The sequence below is a fragment of the Bombus fervidus genome, chromosome 6 (genome assembly GCF_041682495.2).
Source record: "Bombus fervidus isolate BK054 chromosome 6, iyBomFerv1, whole genome shotgun sequence".
Taxonomy (NCBI): Eukaryota; Metazoa; Arthropoda; class Insecta; order Hymenoptera; family Apidae; genus Bombus; species Bombus fervidus.
In genome coordinates, this window is record NC_091522.1 from 13,227,536 (window position 1) to 13,247,588 (window position 20,053).

The window sequence follows — 20,053 nt, forward strand, 5'->3', positions numbered from 1 at the left end:
AATTGCAACAATGAAGAGGTTCGCGCAGAAGTATTAAAAGATGTAAAAGGGGAGATGAGGCGAGGCGAACGCTCAAGCCGTGTCGATGCGAGGCGTGGCGAGGCGAGACGAGGCAAAGAAAAGAGGGACGAGTGAGCCGAGTCCCTGTTATAACCGCTTCTATATATATATTTATATACACACACATTTATACACATATATATACATATATATATACACACACACACACACGTGTTACCTCTATATTATCTACCTACCTAACGTTGCACACTACGAGAATTATCTTACACTCGATCGTAAGAAGTAATTAAGTTGGTAACAACGAATTTTTCTTATTTCTCTTATTCGCGTCCAATGGGTGTCGAACTGGCGAGAGTTTCCCATGGAACATCTGCGACGATAAACGCCATTCGAATTCGAACGGAGAAACGATCGACGATGCCAACGGTTATACCGTAATTATCGTAAGTTTATCCTCAACATGCAATAACGTTCAATTAGATCGTTAATGGATCGAATTTCACAGTTGGATGTTCTCAAACTTCGTTACATCATTAATCCGATCGCGTAACGAAACCGAAACATCGACGATTCTTTTGTAATATCGTCTGTCAGTAGTATCACGATTCGTTATTCGGTTTCAACGTTATATATCGGTTTGATTTTTCGCAGACCGTTAAAAGAAAAAGACTAGGAGTTTTATCTTACGTAAGAACGACTACGTCTTTTCTCGTTCGATAAGACGTCGTACGAAAGTATTCGATAGGAAAGAGCGCAATTTTCTGCCGTAATAAAGGAAACGATGTTCGTAACCGTTGCTCTTGCTGAGTAATAAAGCATTTCCAGCGATTAAACGATGAACGCACGAAGTTGTATGCATTCGTTGTTAGATGCGTAATAAGTCGGTAGACAATTGCTTTCCAGTAATTAACTCTACCGCGAGAACGATACCATTTTATTTATCTGGGCAAGAATCGCGTAACATATTTTTAGTGTTTCTAGTTGTAATAAAACGCGATCTCGTTTTACGACTCGAGCGAACGATTCAATTTGCGGGCACACGCGATTTATTCCGACTCAACCTTCCATCAAATTGTAGGTACGCGTGATCGTTACTAGACTTACATTATATACGCGAAGCGATTAAAAAATTAGCCGCGCGCTACCTCTAACTCTGCTCGTTTGAGGTAAATCCAACGATAATTACGTGGCGCGTTGGTTAATTCCTGGAACGCGGTGTGTTGTAACGTTGATCGTGCGTTTCGTTCTTCCCGACTCTGATGAAAATCTCGACGGCACGACTATAATTTGCAAATTACTCCATTAGACGTGGAGTAAGCTGGATTAACGATTGAAGTCCGTAAAATCAATTAACGATAGAGAGATAGCGTTGAAATAATTTGTCGACGTCAGGAAAATTGGATGATCATCGATCATTCGGATATCAAAGGAACCTTTTGCTCGCGAGAGAGAGAGAGAGAGAGAGAGAGAGAGAGAGAGAGAGAGAGAGAGAGAGAGAGAGAGAGAGAAGGAGTCTATGTCCCGAACTGGCGAATAAAAGCGAAGCCCAGCAGTACGTGCTGGTTTATCCGTTTTGCTGGCCGCGTACTGCCTGTTAAACCGTACCGTTCCGCTCGTATTTCGAACCGAAAGGAGGATGTTAATGATTCTCGTAGACGATAATCGGACACGTATAATGGCTGTGGGCGATATTTTTGCCCGATCCATGCTTCGCTACTCGGCGTAATCGTTTTGTTACAAATTGTGTGTAATATATTAATGCTTAACGAGAAGCAAGGTGATCTTTGAACCGAGCAAAAAATTCGAGTGAGACGCGATGATATGTCGTAAAGACGAGACGTCATAGAATCGACGCATAGTAAAAGTGCGTTCGCGAACCTCTCGAAGTCTAGTCTATCGGTGTTCGGATAATCGAGAATCGCGAGTCTCGGTTGATTCGACGAACGTAACTTTCTTTACGTCGATTGCTGATAATGATCTGCAAACGATCATTAAGCCGATCCTGAAAGGTGCGTGGTACGCACGATAAATCACGCTGGGCACCGATGTGCAATTTACTAGTGCACTAACATAATTGCACGCATCCTAATCTACATCTAAATACACAGCTACGGGAACGCGTAGCTGGCTTGTCATAAATTGCCGATAGCGCCTCTCGTTTCTTATTACGATCGGTTCAATGAACTTTCACAGATCGTACGATGCGAATTACGCTCGAATCCTCCAAGCATAACAATCGGTTCCATTTTTCCCTATCGTTTGTCGAATACCTTTCAAAGTATTTCCCTGAATCGTATTTGCTATATAATACGTACGTACATGTGTCGTATTTGTCGTTACGTGCATTAGTCTCTCGTCCTCGTAGCAGTTCCAAGAACAGACTCATCCTTGCTTGAACAAAGCGAGACCGGACTCGGCTACTGTCGACAACGGCGATGACGACCGCGATGAAGATGGGCTTAGGTTTGCCAGTAAAGAACACGCAACGGTGTATTCGTCGCCTTTTTCTTTTTTCCCCGTCAGCATAGTCGCGACCAACGTATAGAACTTAAGTACAATTACAATTATTTACGGCAGTTAATTATCCGCAATGTCACCATTAATTACTAAATTGCAGCGTTGCTGCGCTTCCCCAGTTGGTGTATCACGGTCTTCATGCGTGGAAAATTGCGCGCATGCGAGGCGTTGAAAAAGTTTTATAGAAACCGATAATTACTTGCAGTACCGACGATAAATTTCAAACACAAGCTTCGACTACTTGTAACTATGATCGCGTATTACTTAACCGATCGTAGCTGACGTGTAACAGAATCTGATGAATAATTATCACGGAGTCTCCTTCTTACGTTCGCGATGTAGATTCGAGTGGAACGTTTCAAACGCGAAACTCGAAGAATTTGGAAATTTGGTCGTACGAAATTTAAGAAGCTCGAAGACCTTTCTAAATTGAAAAACTGGAGCAATTTCTAAAGTGGAAAATTAAAGGATTCGGAATCGTAAAATTTAAGACGACACCGACCGCGTTGAAAGGTTGATCGGCTGAACCATGTTAGTCAATAAGCATATTTTAGTCATGAAATTAAGCTATCGCGTTTATCTTTTGGTATTATCTTCGGCCTTGTTCGCTATTCTTTCAGTGTTATTTTCCACAGAGTAAACATTTCGCGGTATTTGTGAATTAAGGTAATCGTTGGCGGATGGGTGGTGGTAGTGGATATGGTGGGACGAGATAGGTAACGCAAGCAGGAAAGAAACGAAGACGCGCGTGCGAAACGGAGATAGGTATAAACGGTTGCGAAGAAGCGGGCGCAGGCTTGTTGATTAATGGCGGGTAATTATGTTTTTTGCCGTTCTTCTAATTGTTAATAATTGAACGTAATCGTAATGCCTTTTTAATCGCATTAGCTTGCGTCGTGTATTACGCAACGGAAAAAGAATCACCGACCGTGTTCGCTTGCCAGCTACGAATATCCACAACGACGACCACGAGGACATTTTCTACGGCGGAAGACCGTCATCGTCGTTGTCGTCCAGTTTTTTGACATCCGTAGAATTATAGCAGTTTATGATACAGGCGCTTAACTTATAGGACTAGCTGTATGTTCGCGGCCATCCACGATACACGTTAATTAACGTGACGGTAAAGGCGAACGTTTAAAAAGATAATGCTGTTATTTGGTAATGTCATTCTCATTTGTTACCACGTTGAATGCAACAGGAATTATTAGGTATAGTTTTGTGGCGGAAGTGCATTATTCGTCGCAACGTTTTTTGTTCTCTCGAGAGAATAATAACAGCGTTGCGGGACGATGCACCGGGGCGCGAATAAAAGGACGGCTGTTTTGCATAATTGTTGAACCGTATACCGACGGTGTAATCAAGAAATGAGGCAGCTTTTTGGAAGCGGTCTGGCAAATTTCACCTTGTAAGTTCGATGCCGCCTCTCCGCAGACCGATCTTGGCCATTAACTGGAATCTCTTCTCGCATGAATAGCGCGGCCGCGAAAAAGAAATTGAAAACTTTATAACGCCAACAACCTTCGACAGGCTACAACGTGTTTGCAGTCAGGTCGTTCGCTCGTTCCTTCGTTTCCATTTACCAATATTATGATACTTTTCGACCGTCCGGTAAAATCAATCCACTTTCGTACCCGATATTTCCGTAATTAATACGAGCTCATAAATTATCGAGCAACTACAGAGGCCACTTCATTAAACGCGGCCAGCGGTTGCGCGCGCGCTATTGCCCGTAGAAACCGAGGAGGGAACGAGAAAGCGGTAATCAGGTTTTCTACCGGTTTTCCAAATCCACTTACGCATCGTTATGTCGCATACATCGTACGAAACGTTGTTTCTTTTCGCCGTGAATGAAGTCGTTTGATTTATGTACGACGGTTAAGGGCCGATTACTCTACCTCCGCGATACTTTATCTAGCTATCGATCATAGCCTCGGGATCTAGCCATATATCGTACAAGACAATGTACCACGTACCACCGCTCTTCGATCTTTTAATTTAGCCCTGTTTTCCCCTCTAACTATTATTTCTGACGAGTCACGGGCGACTCGATTAAACATCGAAACTCAAAAATTTCGGATCGCCAACGTGAAAAAGTAAATAGACGTAGGACGAGAAGAATCCACTAGTCACGGACATCGGATGACGTTGCAAGGTCTGAGAGTATAGACCATCTTCTCGCGGACTACCGGCACTTGGCGTACCATTGTTTTCGCCTTTCCAACGGAATTCTAATTAAGGAGATCGACAGATAGGCCAGAGGAGCGTGGCCTAGCGACTAGCGAGGCGAGCAGGGTTATTAGACTTTTTCTTTTTTCTTCCCTTGAACCGTTGCCGCGCTATGGAAGCGACGTTTGAAGGAAGGGAGAAGGGTGACCGAGGCCTGCAATTATTATTCAATTTCCGTAACTGCACCTATCTTAACCCGATGTCACAATCGCGCAAGCCAGGTATCGCGTTGTTGCGTGCATCTTGTACACGTACGCCGTGCTGCGCCGTGCTACGTTTACGCTCAGCCTTTCCCTGTTCGAGTGTGTTGCGCGGTAGTAAACCGGTGGAAAAGAAGGAGTTGCCGCGCGTTGCAGAGGGTCACAATTAAAGCGCATTAGTGCACAGACCACACACTCGCGCAAGCAATTTTCGAGTCACCGCAGCACCTTGACATTCTTAGCGCCGTTCCCTTTACATCGCGCCGAGTCAGTTCCCTAGTCGTTCGCGTTACCTCTTCCTTTGTAAAGCGATATCGTTGCATTTTCAATATCATCTACGATCGTTAACCTGTTTCGTTTTCGATAGTTATTCCAATCTCTTACAGTCTCTATTTTCCACTCGATCGCGTCTTTCTACTCTGCAAAAATTTCTCGGGTCTCTTTGTCCTTTGTGAAACAGCGTTCAAGGATAGGATGGAAATTGTAATCGTAAACATAATGTTTTAGCAAATAGACGCTTGTAACACACACGTTGAAATCAACTCTTATCTGCCGCAAACACGATGAGATCGTGATCCATCAACATCGTGGAAACGATCCACGGAGATGGCAACAAATTTCGATCGTTACTAACCACCAACGCTATTGTGTACAAGTCCCAAGATGCTCCGGTAGATACAGGAAACGGGCGAGTACCGCAATTGTGTGTGTACCGCCTCGATAAGGATCGTCGTGGCTACAGTCAGAGAATGGTAGTGGTGGTAGTTGTCATCGTTTGAGGCGACATGCGTCCTTTTAATCGCGTTCCGAAAGCCTGCCGAGCGCATCGAGGCGACAACCTGCATGACCCTTGCATTCTACGCGAGGTCCCGCGACGGCGGAATAATTAGTCAGGGTAGCCGTGAATCGTCGTTAAGTGTACACGACGCAGGATATCCTCTATAGCCGTAGTATACGCAGGCCGAGCGCGATCTCTGTCGTACACGCGTGTCTCTGGTGCACACGCGCGACAATTAGATACGATCTTAGAATTGCCGTGCGAATCGTTTCTAGATAATTACGATGTAAAATTCCTGAACGAGCGTTCTCGACGAATCGTTTATCGGAAAAATATTTTTAGGCAGAAAACTCTGGTGGTCTGTGCTCGCGGTGGTTGATCGTGATCCGTAGAAATCGGCCGGACGTAGCAAAAATTCTCCCAACAACAGAAGTTTCCGATTCCAATTCCATCTCTCTGCCGCAGTTCCTTTTCTTTAATCTTCTCCCGCGGGCAACTTCTTCTCTCCTGCTTCGTGGAACCCGGGAGGATTAACCCGTCACAGATTCGGTGGAGGCCCAGGGACCAATTTAGCCTCTCTCTCTCCATTTCGGCCTGCCGGTGTCTTTCTCTCGTCGACAGGCCGCTCTACCACGGGCTTTCAACGAACCCGGGTGTCGGGTTCTCGGAGTTTCACGGTGGTTTTCGTGGCGCTATCCTACTGCTATCTGGAGCCACGGTAATGTGCTTGCCTTGTCCCCGATTAATCCGAGTCCTCAGGACCACTCTCGACTACAGATATGTGCACGTCCTTCGACAGTGGCGGTCAAAACGTCGCTTCGAATCTTTTTTCGTAGCCGGCCACCGCTGCACAGGAATTCAACGATCCTCGGGTGTACTTCGAATTTGCCGGATTTTCGGCACAGTGTAATTTTCTTCGTCGACGGGACAAACGATCGATTGCCATCGAACGTAGAACGATAGACCGCGGCGAGTTTCTCGATTTTTTCGCTCTTCCTCCCGTTTCCTCGTCCCTGTTAGTTTCTCCAGCTGTGGGTTATCCGGCATTTTCTAAATACGAACTCGAACAAGAGAGAGAGAGAGAGAGAGGAAAATACGAGGAAGGGATCGGCGAGTCTGTTCGATCGTTGAAACACGCCAGTTTCTACGACGGAGGTCCCCGAGGAGGAAGACGGTTATGGGTGCCGCGTCCTGCGGTGTCGCGTCGTTTTCGCCCCACCTCGTAGGATCATCGGATGTTATCTGTGACGTGGAATGTCGCCGTAGGTACGAAATACAAATAAGGTCTCATGGTGTCCACACTTCGAATTAGGATCGAGAACCTTTTTTCAGATGTTATCTGAGATTGGCGCACGCTGTGGAGCCACGTGCCCATTCGTAGCGACGCATTCTTCGTCAGTACCCGTCGAAAAGCTCTAATTAGTCAGTATGTCCCGAGACCAGTTTGAAATTTGAATTTTCCCTTCTAATTTAGAGATTTAGAAAGTATCGCCGGTTGCGCGCAACGTAAAAACCAGCGAACATATAGAAATGGTGTAATTAAGTGATCGGTTTGATAAGTAACGCGTTGAACTCGAGCGTCCGTTTGTCAGAAGAGTTTTGCACCCGTGTAAAAACAAGCTGGCCGCATTATACTATGTAGGTAGTTTCCTCCGTTAATGCAAACGTCGATTGGCAACGTTCATCGAACATAGTCACGCGAGCAATTAGAGTAGAAGAAGTTTATTCCGGTCGCGATGCACGATTCTCCGTATCTTGACATTCCACGATGACTTCTGAGAATGCGATCGTTTAGCGGGCATATGGGAGCAATTCATCGAGACAACGCATTCCGCTGTCTAATCCGTTTAACATAAAGCCGCCGTCCTCGTCCCGCCTCTTCTTCTGCGCCTTTTTTTTTTACCAAAGAATCCGCGCGCGACGAGTCAATCCTCTCGGTCCCAGGGGAACGTTCGGTTCGCGACAACAGAAACCACCACCCGATGGGTGGTCAACGAATTCTCCAACCGCTCGAGACTGAACGACCGGCTATATAACGAGTAGAGAGATGGGCCTCGAATTCGAAAGGTTGTGTTTTCTAGCGGTCATCGAAACGTGCCACGAATCCTTCCTCTCTTGCTCCTTCTTTTCCGCCACATTTTTCTTTTTTTTTTTTTTTTCAAACATCGTCAATCTCCTCGTTGCTCGTTGCTCGCCTCTCACCGCGCTTTTGTCTTTTATTCGGACGAAAAAAACAGGCACAAGGTGAAATTGCAATTTTCGCAATTGGTTTTTAACGCAGTCTGGTCGAATTAGGGTCGCGGACTCCGCTCTCGATAATAATAATAGTAGTAACGATAATAATAACAATAATAGCAATAATAAGCGCGACAAAAGTAACAATGATAATACGGCCATTTTTCGAATTACTCACCTTACGAGACTATCTCTTTCTACTATCTTTCGCAACGTAGTCGCGCACGAAGCACACTTTTACGACTTATCACCGTTTCACACTAGCAAATAGTGCTTTGTCCCCGACATTATTCTTCCATTCTGTCGTTGAACGCATCGGTGCACACCGTCGTCGTCGGTGCCCAAAGCCGTCCCGGCGTGTTATTATATTATGTTGAGTCATGGTGTTCGTTCGTTCGTTCGCACGTTATTCAAAGAAATTGTGCACGATTTTGAAATGTTTCCTCTCGACTCGTAAATAGCCGCACTCGATTCGGATCGGCGTCGAGCCGTTTTTGCGCGATGCTCGAGCGACGGAAGCACTTAATGCATCATTTCTGGCGACACTCGAGCACCGATTTCTTTTTCCGATCGGGACTGTCGTTCCCCGAGTGGGAAGACGTCCATAAAAGTCCGCACAGGTGTTCGACCTAAACATGGCAACCTTCGAGGAATCGACTAAAGTTTCTTCGTCCGTGTCGGAACCTTATAGGATCGAAGCCGCGCGCGGATTCCCCAACTGTCAACTGTATGCCGCGGCTAGGCAGGCAAGAAAGTCTGGAAGATTATCGGCTTGCCGATCATCGCTTGCCTTCCGATCTTCTGTTCTCGTAGCTGCCGTTCGGTTCATGAATTAAAGAGGGAGGCGCGCGCCATCGGCGATGACACGCTGCCTACCTCGCGCTTTTTGCCCGCCTTTCGTACGCTCCGATTTCCACTTGGACGACCCGTAAGATCGACCACGGCGTCGTTTTGCGGTAATTGTTCCCTCGACTCGAGCTACCCGCTCGATCGTCTTCTCATTGCCCGTTGGTGCCATTAAAAGCTTTTCAGCCACGTCCCTCTCGACTTCTGTCCCTCGTATATTTCCTTTCATTCTTCTCTCCTCTAGCTTTATCTCTCTCTCTCTCTCTCTTCTTCTGTATCCTTTGCCTTCTATTTGCTTCTTTCTTTAGATGGACCGTCCACTTTTTGTCCACGAGCACACATCCTGATTGGTAGTTCTCTGATGAAGACGTCCGCTCGTACGGTCACATGCTCGACAAAACTAGCGATACCTTTAATCCGGTTACCCACTCCGTTTCACATCCGGACATGTATACCTTGTTCCAAGAAATCGGAAATTGCAAGTGAGACGCGCCGATATATTTTTCTACTTTTCGATAGTCGACCTGCCTCGTGTTCGTATTCTTTTTCCAGGAAAGAGAAAAATCTCGACAGATATACGCGTAGACTTTTTATACCTTTTCGTCGCTGGTTCGATCGGCTTCCTGCAGGGCTAGTATGCACGCGGAAGTGATAAGAAAGTTGCCTTGGCTCGTAAATAGAGATGATATCTCGTTTCATCGCGTTGTAATTACGCGCAGTTATTATCATCGAGAAAGAGCGAGATAGATTGGTAGATATACAGATAGATGGATAGATAAATAGATAGATAGATAGATAGAGAGAGAGAGAGAGAGAGAGAGAGAGAGAGAGAGAGAGAGAGAAATGTACTTCTCGTGTGCGTTCCCCAATTCGATAATTGCGAATTATGCGTACCTCTGGTCAAAGTGCTGCCCTTCTGTGCAGCGTCCGTAAATCAATATGTTTATCGCATGCAGGAAACTGGCACGTGTGAACTGGCTCTAGGCCTCGGTTACTCGTAACACCTTGTTTTCATCGATTCATCGAACGATTTATGCATTTACATATTCAACATTAGAAATGATAATCTCGCTCGCTTCCCGCGAGGCACAGACCGCGACACGGTTTTTACAGCTTTCAATTTGCATGCGCGCATTCTATATTGAATACAGTGTTGCTGAGATAATAAAATTAGCATACGTTACCAAAGAACGTTGCAAATTGCAAATAGCGATGTCGTGCAAAACGACTGAACGAGTCAGCTGTTTTTGCAACAGCAACCGTAACTAGTATGGAAACGAGTCGTTGGAAAACAATTTCTTTGAGTTCGAGGTGTCGTTTCGCCCCGCCGGATAAAATACGAGCGAACGGAACGGACGGTATTAATTTTATCCCATCTGGACTCGCCGTGGTTTTTCCAAAGGGGCGTGTTCCGAGGTCGCATTAGCTAGAGGAAAACACCTGTACGATTACGGAAAGGCTAGACTACCACGTTTAAACTCAATTAGCCACAAAATTTCATTTCCTCTGCTTGTCATCGTCCTACGCGCAGGCTTCGTTCACATGCATGGCTGCATTCCACGAGCTAGCCTGCAACGAAGCTAAAGAACAGAAAAGGAGTCGAACATCTTGGAACACGGATGTTTGTTAATGGAAGGAACGCAGCTGCCCGTGAAGAAAGGTGTGCGATGAACCCTGACCTTCCCCTGTCCGATCTGACTGACACTGACTTTACAATTAATGAAACGAGCGCGACGGATCCTCGAAAACTGATCGATACACTTTCGCTGGTTAATTAAATTTAGCGCGAGCAAAAGGTTAGTTCGGATTAACGTTAAAGAAAGAAAACGACAGTTGCATTAATATTCGCGAGTACGCAGGATCGAAATTGAATTACCGAGAACGATTACGTGTTGAAGGAGTGACGGGATATACGCGAAACGACGGAGGAAAAGGGGGACACGGGATGCAGAAGAAAAAAAAAAAAGAAAAAAGAGGAAAGGGCGCGCGTATCGGCCTCGTGGGCTGCATCCGTATGATATGCAACGGTATGCGTGCACGATTCGGTGCCCGAGGGCATACTTTTAATTTCGCGGGGCCCATTACGAAAAGTGATATGCACCATTCGGAAATAAATAGCCAGCAGCGAACTCACGTGCTTTTTGTAATGAGCCGAAGCAAGTTGCGAGCGGACAACGAGAGGGGGATAGCGAGGAAAATGAGCGCAGGTATGGTGGCAGGTAGTGGTTATCTCTCGAGTGAGCTCCCAGTTAATGACAACCCCTGGTCCAAGCCTCTGCCCTGCCTATCCCATGTATATCAGCTGTCTCTACCATTTCGCATCTTCTTACGACCAAGTTTCGTGATTTCGTTTAGCGATTTCGCATCGCTGCCTCACCATCACCCAACCACCGTTTCACCCTTGCTTCCCCTCTCGCCTCGTCTATACCGTTCACCACCGACTTATCTAAATTCGCTTAATGCCTTCGATATCTGCGTTATATTACCAAGGTACTACACCGAGTGCAACTCCAGATAGATATAACGCTCGATGCGTTCGGCGTAATTAAAAGTTAGCCACGACGCGTTTCTAGATTGGCAACGAGACGCCAATTCAGACGCATTCCAGCCGATTTCAACCGACGCCGAGGTACCCGGCCGATAGAATCGCGCGAACCCGTTCCACCGGCTAAAATTAATCGAAGCCTTAAATAACACGGTTTTACGACATGGAAATGTATAGTGTCGCGACTGAGCCGACCGATGCCATAAAGCAATTTGTCGCGAAACGGCCATGGTTTTCCTATTTTTCTCTCTTCTCATCCCGCTCTCGCCCGCCGTACGCGTTCATCGCGAGTACGATCGTCGCCGGACGACATTAAACCGATGTATCCTCTTACGACGCGATCAACGTCAGCCTCGTACGTAGCTAGACGAGCCGTCGTTCGCAGGAAGTTATGCAAAGTAATCGATAAAAGACAAACGTGTCGTAACGAACACGGATTATGGTTATCGTCTAACGATATTGCCGGTATTTTAATAATATCGTTTGAATAGCACAATCGCTACGGGTGACACGTTGCTGACGATAATTCATTTAATAACTTATAATGCGCATCGGCAGCGGTTGCCAGCTGAAAGCGAGCATTTTTCAGCCACGCTAGATTATTAATCGACTAGAATAGGGGTAGAGAGGCGCGCGGTTTAATCGAGTATTCCATCAAGTTGGCGTAACGCTTACCGACGCACACTTATACATTTATGTATATTTGTCTGCAAACGAAGATAGCGCCCGCATATCCTCGCCAGTTTTTCCGCAGGTGGACGGGATGGACGGTTAACGAAACGGAACCTGCATCGTGCACTCTTTGCCGGACACTGCGAGCCGAACCAAGCCGAATCATCCTCTGACTTTCAACACTCCGTTTAGTATCTAATAATCGCGTCTACCTGTATCGCTACTCTCTAGTTTCCTTCTCTCCTTCATAATATTACATCTCACGACGTTATCGAGGCTGGTATTTTTCTTCCGTCATTTTTTTTCTTCGACGTGTCACTTCGTTTCTATCCAAAGAAACGTACAGACGGTGCAATAAAAAACGCGCACGATTAGTGTTCCGTACCTGTTGGACTTAAACACGCTCGCAATCCTATCCGCTTACCTTTTTGGTACACCTTTTGCAGGAAATCGGCCAATTTATCGGCAAACAAAATACTCGCTGCTCTGAATAAATTTGCACGCGATTAAGCGGCTTTCGATTTAGCGCTAGAGACGAACCGAGAGAAGGGAGAAATTGTGTCAACGGAAATTTTTTTTTTTGCTAACTGAACTAATAAACTTGATTAGTTGATGTGTCAGGATTTTACGTATTTTAATTCACGTTATTTACATAGACTGTGATGTCTCTCAAAACGTTGGGGTCAAACTCTAGGAACGTGTAACGTATCTTGTTCATTGTAAGTAGAAAAACCTGAATAAATATGTAATAGATAAGTATAAATGTCGTTTGTTACAGAGTTATGTGTATAGGTAATATATACGCTCATATATATATATACATACACTTTATCTGTATGTATATATTCTGTTTAAAGTCTGCTGCACGTGTCTTTCATCAAAGTAGGCATATTTTATTAAAGCGCGTGGTTCAATGAATGAATTTACCTCATTAGAGTCGAAGATCTTTCAACGAATGCGTGATTACATGAAAAAAATGGGCGGCAATTACGTTGAACACACGTAACAGACAGAGGATAAACGATGCATAATCGATGAAAATTTCCTCTGTCATCGAATCTGCTGATTAAACCTACGGTTTGTTCGAGACTCTCTGCTCGTTTCGGTGAGTACCATATTACTCGTCGCGTTTGATCTCAGCTTCTTGAAACGGCTTGTATAACTCGATTGTCTGTTTGATCGTCGATAATGGTTCACGGCGTTGATTGGATGTTTCGACACGGACCCGAGGAGTAAAAAACGAAGGAGCCGTATCTGTCCGTAGTTTATTTGTTGATTTGGTTCGGTTGGCTGCCGCTGTCCGGGGTCAATCTACTGTAATCGAGGAGGAGGTACCGAGGGATTTACGAAGATGCACGCGATAATGAGTTCCTGTTAACGCTATCGACGCTTTGGTCGAGATACAAACGTGGTAACAATAATTGTTGCGGTCGACGGCGAGTACGCGCAAGGGAGAAAAACCCTGTGATCGTTCGAGCATGGAGAACAGCTTTATAGTGGCGTGAATTATTTACTCTCGCTGTTTTTCCATCCGATTATTATCCGCTGTTAGCGCAATGCGTAAGATACTCGTCAAGTTTCGCGAACGAGTAATACTACGTTAATTAGAGCATAAACTTATTAAAACCAGGCCGAGCGTACGCGGATTAAGTGTATAATTGTTGGACGAAAGGAACGGCTATGTCGGTCATCCAAGCATCCTCTCGTTAGCATAGTATCAGGAAAAGAACAGTACGTGTATGTTCCTTAATACGAATCAGCAAATATTGCCTGTAGCTATACTGTATCTGCTACAAACAGTATTGAAAGGAAGTAATGACGATAAATAACACGATGTATCGTAAGGTGAACGTAAAGCCATTATCCATTTGGACATTCGTATATTATATATGTACTGTATACTAAATATATACCCATATACTTTTTGGAACATCATTCGAATCCGTACAAATTACAAATTAGTATTCGCTATGACAGCCTACTATATTCCTCGACTTTATCACCTCGCGTCTTATTTCTTCCCTGAAAGCGACAAATATGTATTATCGATGGCATTCTTTGCAGGAAGTGGAGGTAAAGACGACGGACCAGTTGATGAATATCTTGACGAAAGCGTCCCTGAATCAGAACTTCTCGAAGAGTGGAAAAAGGCGTATGCAATGATGTGCAAATGACAGTGGAGCCTGTTTAGAATTTAGATGGTGAGCACGATAAAATTGTTATAGCTTGTTAATAAACCGGTTATTTAATAGCCGAAGTAATATAAAATAGAACAGTCTTGGTTTTTATGCCGAGCTACTGCACGCCTAACAAGGCAAATGAAATCGTTAGACAACGAGTTTCAACACGGGGACTCAGGACAAGTCATTCAACGCGTATCTAATCATCGCGATAATCGAATTACCGATCAACAATAATGTCGAATCAACTTTAAACGGAGATTTCCGTTTTTCTATTTTAAGCGAAGGAGAGAAACTCATTATCGCCTCATTGAGTTTCCCCTCTTTATACCATCTCAACGAACGACAACCCGCGTACCGTTAAGAAAGTATGATAGCGTGTAATGGTGTAACCGAACGATGTAAATGTCGTAAAGAAAAGAAAACGGCCAGCGGAAAAAGATATCGGTTTTGAACGAAGATGCTGTGCGATGGCACGTTCGACTCCGCCACTGACGCGCTTTTTCGACGAACAAGGGCCCGGAACGCTGTTACCCATCCGATTGTAAACTCGTAAACGGTAGTGGTCGCTTCGGGAACCGGAAGTGACGCAGTCTGGTAAATGGCAGTTATCGATAGCCTGTAGTTAAGTTCGATGCGCGCGTTTCGCCCCGACGCCACGACGAAGAGAGAGAGAGAGAGAGAGAGGGAGTTACGCCAGAATACTGAAAACCGAACAAAAGTGGTCGCAACTGAATGGCAACCGAACGAATCACCCTCTCCTAAATAATAGGGCGGTCGACCAAGCCGTAAACCTTTTACAACCCCCGGTCAATCTTTTCTTTTTCCCCGCCTGTTTTCTTCTATTCCTCTATTCCGCTCCAGTTGCTTTATCTCTGCCGGTTTTCTCTTATAGACCCGACGTCGCGGTACGTATCGTTTTTCTCTTTAGCCTGGTTCGAAACGGCGATCGCCATATCGAAAAATGTGTTTTCACTGGAAATTTAATAATCCGCTAGCTCGTAAATTCGCTCGTTAATGCCTGTCATTGGCGTCGCGTTCGTTTGCCGGATTCGTGCAACATCCGCGAGGCAGTATGTGATTACAAGCGTGGCTGTACTACATTATCGTCACCGGTAATTACCACGAATAAGGCATAACGATTATTATCGTTTGCCGATTAATGCGCCTGATTTCTGAACGCTCTTATCGTAGCCGCAATTTGTATATTCAGAATATTGCCGTTTCTCGATTAATAAGCGAGCAGGAATTATCGGCTCGAACAGCAGAAAAACAACGTTCCCGGTCCCGCCTAGCTTTCCCTGACGTTTGAGTCACGAACCAGCCGAAGCAACTCCTTCGCTAGAAAGAATGTTCTTCCGTAACGTAATCAACGCGGCGGCAGCTTGAAACATCTACGGAAAATCACATTGGAAATTCGATTTACCGTGGATATCGTACTACGATTTCAAACGAGTATCCAATTATCCGGGTTTTCTGGTAATCAATAGGAGGCAAAAAACGATTTCCAGTAACGTCCAAATACGTTATCGACCGTCCCCAGGCCGAGCGTTAAATCCACGCTATCCGAGATTTCAAAATGCTGATCCTTCAGTCGCTCGTGCAAAACAGTAGGATGCATGTGTACGGTGGTAAGAACGATGATGTGTGCGTGCGTTGAGAAAGCTCGAGCGTACCGAGGCTCTCTCACGGTTTGCATGGTTATTTGCGGTTTGCAAAAACGCCCGTTGCAAATCTCTTTAATTACTCTCGTACCTTCGCGGTGCTTGCAAAAGGATTTCACGAGCTCTTCGTTGGTAATTAACCAAATTTAACGCTCTCCCGCTCCACTTCCGTCTGATCTCTCGAACCACGTTGCGCAACGAGATTTCGCGACGTCGCCGACAATGTCGATAATGAAAGGCGTTCAACCGATTGACAAGAATCGCGCGATTTCCTCGTCGTTAGAAATATATCTTTTATTAAACGGGAAAGCGTGGCGGAGGTATATATCGTTTCTCGTTCCTGCGATTATCGTGCCGGCTAGGATAGGCACGATGCGAAACGATATCGCGGTAAACGCAGAAAGACAAGCGGCGATATGCGTAGACGGTTGGAGCGAGTACGGCGGTGAAGGTGGCCACCGCACGAGGATCGGTAGGATGCTTTTAGCCAGCACAGGGACGACAAGTTATTTATTGTTGCTATCTGCTCGTCCCGCGACAGCCAAAGAGCCCACCGGTTCGTGGTAGTGCAGGTACGGGAACCTCTCAATCCTTCTCTTATTAAAACCTGCCCTCGCTATCGGAACTTATACTTCAGTACTGGCAAGCAGTAGGTACAGTCACTCATAGAAGTTGTTAAGAGCTGAACCGTTCTTCGTTTCGACTCTACTCGCGTACAGCTCGAGCTAGCGAATTGAAGCTTCCGCCAAGGGCTGCTGTCAAAAATGGCACGATAACGGGAAATAAACCAAAGCACGAGAATATAGGCGTGAAAAGTGTCGCTTTTGCACGGTCAAGCGGTATACACCAGGAAGTTTGTTCTTCGTTATCTCGGGCGAGGACCTCGAAGGTCCGTAGACGGACGTCGATGGAAGCCGGAAGGAGATTTGACCGCGGAAATTTATGGCCCAGCACAGGGGCGAAGGAGGAGGAGAGAGTGTACTTAACAAGAATAGGAAGAAAGCAGGGTGTAAAAGCAAGTACGAGAGCGTAGGAGAGACAGAGTGGGAAGAGGAGCAAAATTTTAAGAAACGTTCAAGACGCGGGGAAGAAATTATGTGTGGAGAAGAGACGAGCGAGAATTCGGCGGGTTAAATGCGAAGACTATACGGCAAGAGCCATTACGCTAATGGGACGACCGAGCCGAGAAAGCTGGTCTCTATCAGCTTCCCGAAAGGACAAGAGGCGGGTAGGAGGGCAAAGAGGCACCGGATGAAAGAGGTAGAACGAGAACCACTGGCGGAGAACGTGCTAAAGAACGCATTACTCATAATCTCACCGAAGGGCGAGCTAATCACGTCATAAAAAAACCGCAGCACAATTGTTCTTCGGTTCTCACATCGCAGCTACATCCTGACTTCGATGTATCGGAATTTTATTTGCAGCGTTCCCGGGAATTTTCGGGAATTTCCCGCGACAATTGTTCTTCCGTGTCATAGTTATTTCGTATTCTATCCATCGTTCGATTTCTTCATGTTAGACTCTACGATAATTCATTCTCGACACGGTGACTGTTTGACTAATTGTCATCTACGTGCCACGTATTTATATTGTATTGTTGCTTATCGTGCGATCTACGTATAAAAGTATAGCACTCCCGTAATTTATTACGCTTAGACGGAAATTGTCACAGGAGTAGGATAACGATCGCTCTAAGGCTGTAATTGCCAGTTCTCGGAACAAGAAAGCACACTGCAAACGGACAACGAGTGTTTGTGAATGAAGGCAATTAGGAAGGAAAGCGTTGTCTGGCCGAGAAGAGCCAAGTCCGACGGTAAAAGACCGCCTTTCTCTTTGCTCTGGATATACGCGAATATGATTTACCTTTCCGTCACGTCAAACCGATAAACGTTTCAAGAACGTTGCGTTAGCAAAGGTAATGAGCAAACAATATCTCATTGAGCATAGAGTTACGTAAGTAGATAAATGTTGTACGATAAAGTTTAAGTAAAGATCCTTGTCGTAAACGAGTCGCGTCGTATTAATTAGCCAAATATCGAAATACAAATGTACGTCTGTTGTTGTAGTACGTAACGAAATACGTAATTGGTGGATCGCAGGGATAGGTAGTTAGAATGCTGAGTTATCGAGCCGTAAAACCGAATGGTATTTTAACGGGCGGGGTATGTCGTAATAAACGCGAACGTAAAGTTTCATTATCGCGTTTCCCGCGGTTTACGTTCGTCGGTATTGTAGTCCGCGATAAATTTCATTAAGGCGTAAATCGACTGTACAAACGCGAAACGAGGAAACGGGTAAACGAGCAGATGAGAAAACCAAGAAGTAAGGTCTGATGATAGTAGACGATAAAAGGAGATAACGAAGCAATGGGAGAAGACAGAAAAAAAAAAAAAAAATAAAGAAACGGTGCGGTAACGGAGTTTACCAACCTTGATGCGTCGACAGGGTTGTTCTGGTTGAGGCCGATCACCTCGATTGGTCTTCTCGAACACAGTTGACGAACAAAATAGAAACACTTGACTATCGCACAGCTCGTCCACGACTACGACTGACGTTCGTTCACGCACCTTGAAGTCCACGGATGAAGTCACCGGCGAATCTTCCTGATATCGCGATGACGACAACTCGACAGCACGACGAATCGGCGACAGTCGGTGCGAAATGGAAAGCATGGACGCGGACGCGCATGGAAAACGAGGCGAACGGGGAAAGAGAAGAAATAGGAAAAGATCGACGCGCACTGGAACGGCTTTGCTCGCGTTTGGAAGAAGCGAGAGGCGTACGCTGCGGCTGCGCGAACCGGTGTGTGGGGCCGTTTCCTCGGTCGGATAGCTGGATGGAAGAGACGGCAAGGTAACTTCCCCCACTGTGCCTGGAACTTTCAAATGGTTCGCACTGGTGCTGGAGCTGGTACACGTCCACCTTGTCGTGGATCGTTGGGTGAACCAGTCGTTTTGAAACGCCCGCCTTCGAATCGCGACCCGCCTCGACTCTCCTCGCACAGCCAATCCTAACACCGTGCACCGGCGCCAATCGACGCCGTTCTATGGCTACGCCTTCTCTTCTCTCCTCTTTTCTTTTCTCTCGCTTTCTTCTTTTCTCTTTGCTCTTTACCTTCCCCTGCAACGTGCCACGACTCTTCTTTTACCTCGTCCACAGACCAAATCCCGAAGGTTCCCCGAGCCCGGCTTAAAATGGCAACCGGACCATTTCCTCTTCGATATTTCGCTCGATCGTTTCGAATACGCGCCAACGAGCCGAAGAGAGGAGCGCGAGATAAGAAAGGAGCGATCTAAGTCGAAGATTCGACGTAGAACGTGATTTTTGCTCCGAGACGGAAATTTGAATTGCTTTTTCTCTCTTTCGATTCCAATGATTATTCCAATGCCTGGATGAGTCATTTCCCTCCACTACGTAATCCAAACTATTAAGTTACTTCAGGTATAACTCCGAAATCTTGACTTCTCACGGTCTAGCTAATACGCTGTTCGAGCCTCGAATCAGGCTCATTAGTAAACAGTTCCGCGGTTTAATAAATACCGACCGATGAAAAAGTTCGATCGAGCCATCATCGACGCGTCAGAAATGCATTCGGCAGATTGGTTAGGCAAATCGGTAGCGATGCCACGGTAATTTGCCCGATAAAGCGTATACGAAGCTGCGTTTCGGAAGAATCAGATCTTCGTACAGCGTTGCAGACTTTCGATCAAAATTTTGTCGAAACGAACGGCGCGCCCGAACTTTGGAATGTCGAAGACCGTGGAATCGAAGTCGCGCGATATCGATGACGCGGCGAAACGAGTTGTGCTTCGGAAAGATCATTGACCGTTCTTGTCTCGATAATTACGGGTACCCCATGCGGCGAGCTTATCTTCAGTTTCACGGAGCACCTCCTCCATCGAAGAAGGTCCGCTATCCTCCAGACTCATGTATCTGATCTCGATGATCGATTGCTGCTACCGACTCTCGAAATTACATACGGTTAACCGCGGCTACAAATAATTATCCCCGAGCTACTTTCGTTCCTTCTGGCGATTCACGTGATCCATCCAAGCCCGGAGATTATTGAACGTATTATCACTTAATCTCCCGTTACAAACAATAAATTATCGCGGTTATTTGGCGAAAGAAAACCGGAAATTGAGATTCGGATCTACCGATTCGAC

At 45.7% G+C, this 20,053-nt stretch overlaps 1 protein-coding gene across 3 annotated transcripts in view; it reads right to left on the minus strand.

The window, feature by feature from the left end:
- LOC139988166 (homeobox protein aristaless) overlaps positions 1 to 20,053 on the minus strand; it is a 62,693-nt gene that overhangs the window by 16,277 nt on the left and 26,363 nt on the right. Inside the window, exon 1 of one of the 3 annotated variants that reach the window (XM_072005254.1) lies at positions 2,341 to 3,014. The exons of the other annotated variants lie outside the window; for them this stretch is intronic. Coding sequence (XP_071861355.1) covers positions 2,341 to 2,407 — 67 coding nt within the window. The 5' untranslated portion in view covers positions 2,408 to 3,014. Of the gene's footprint in view, positions 1 to 2,340; positions 3,015 to 20,053 lie in introns of those variants that run through there. 3 annotated transcript variants of the gene reach the window in all.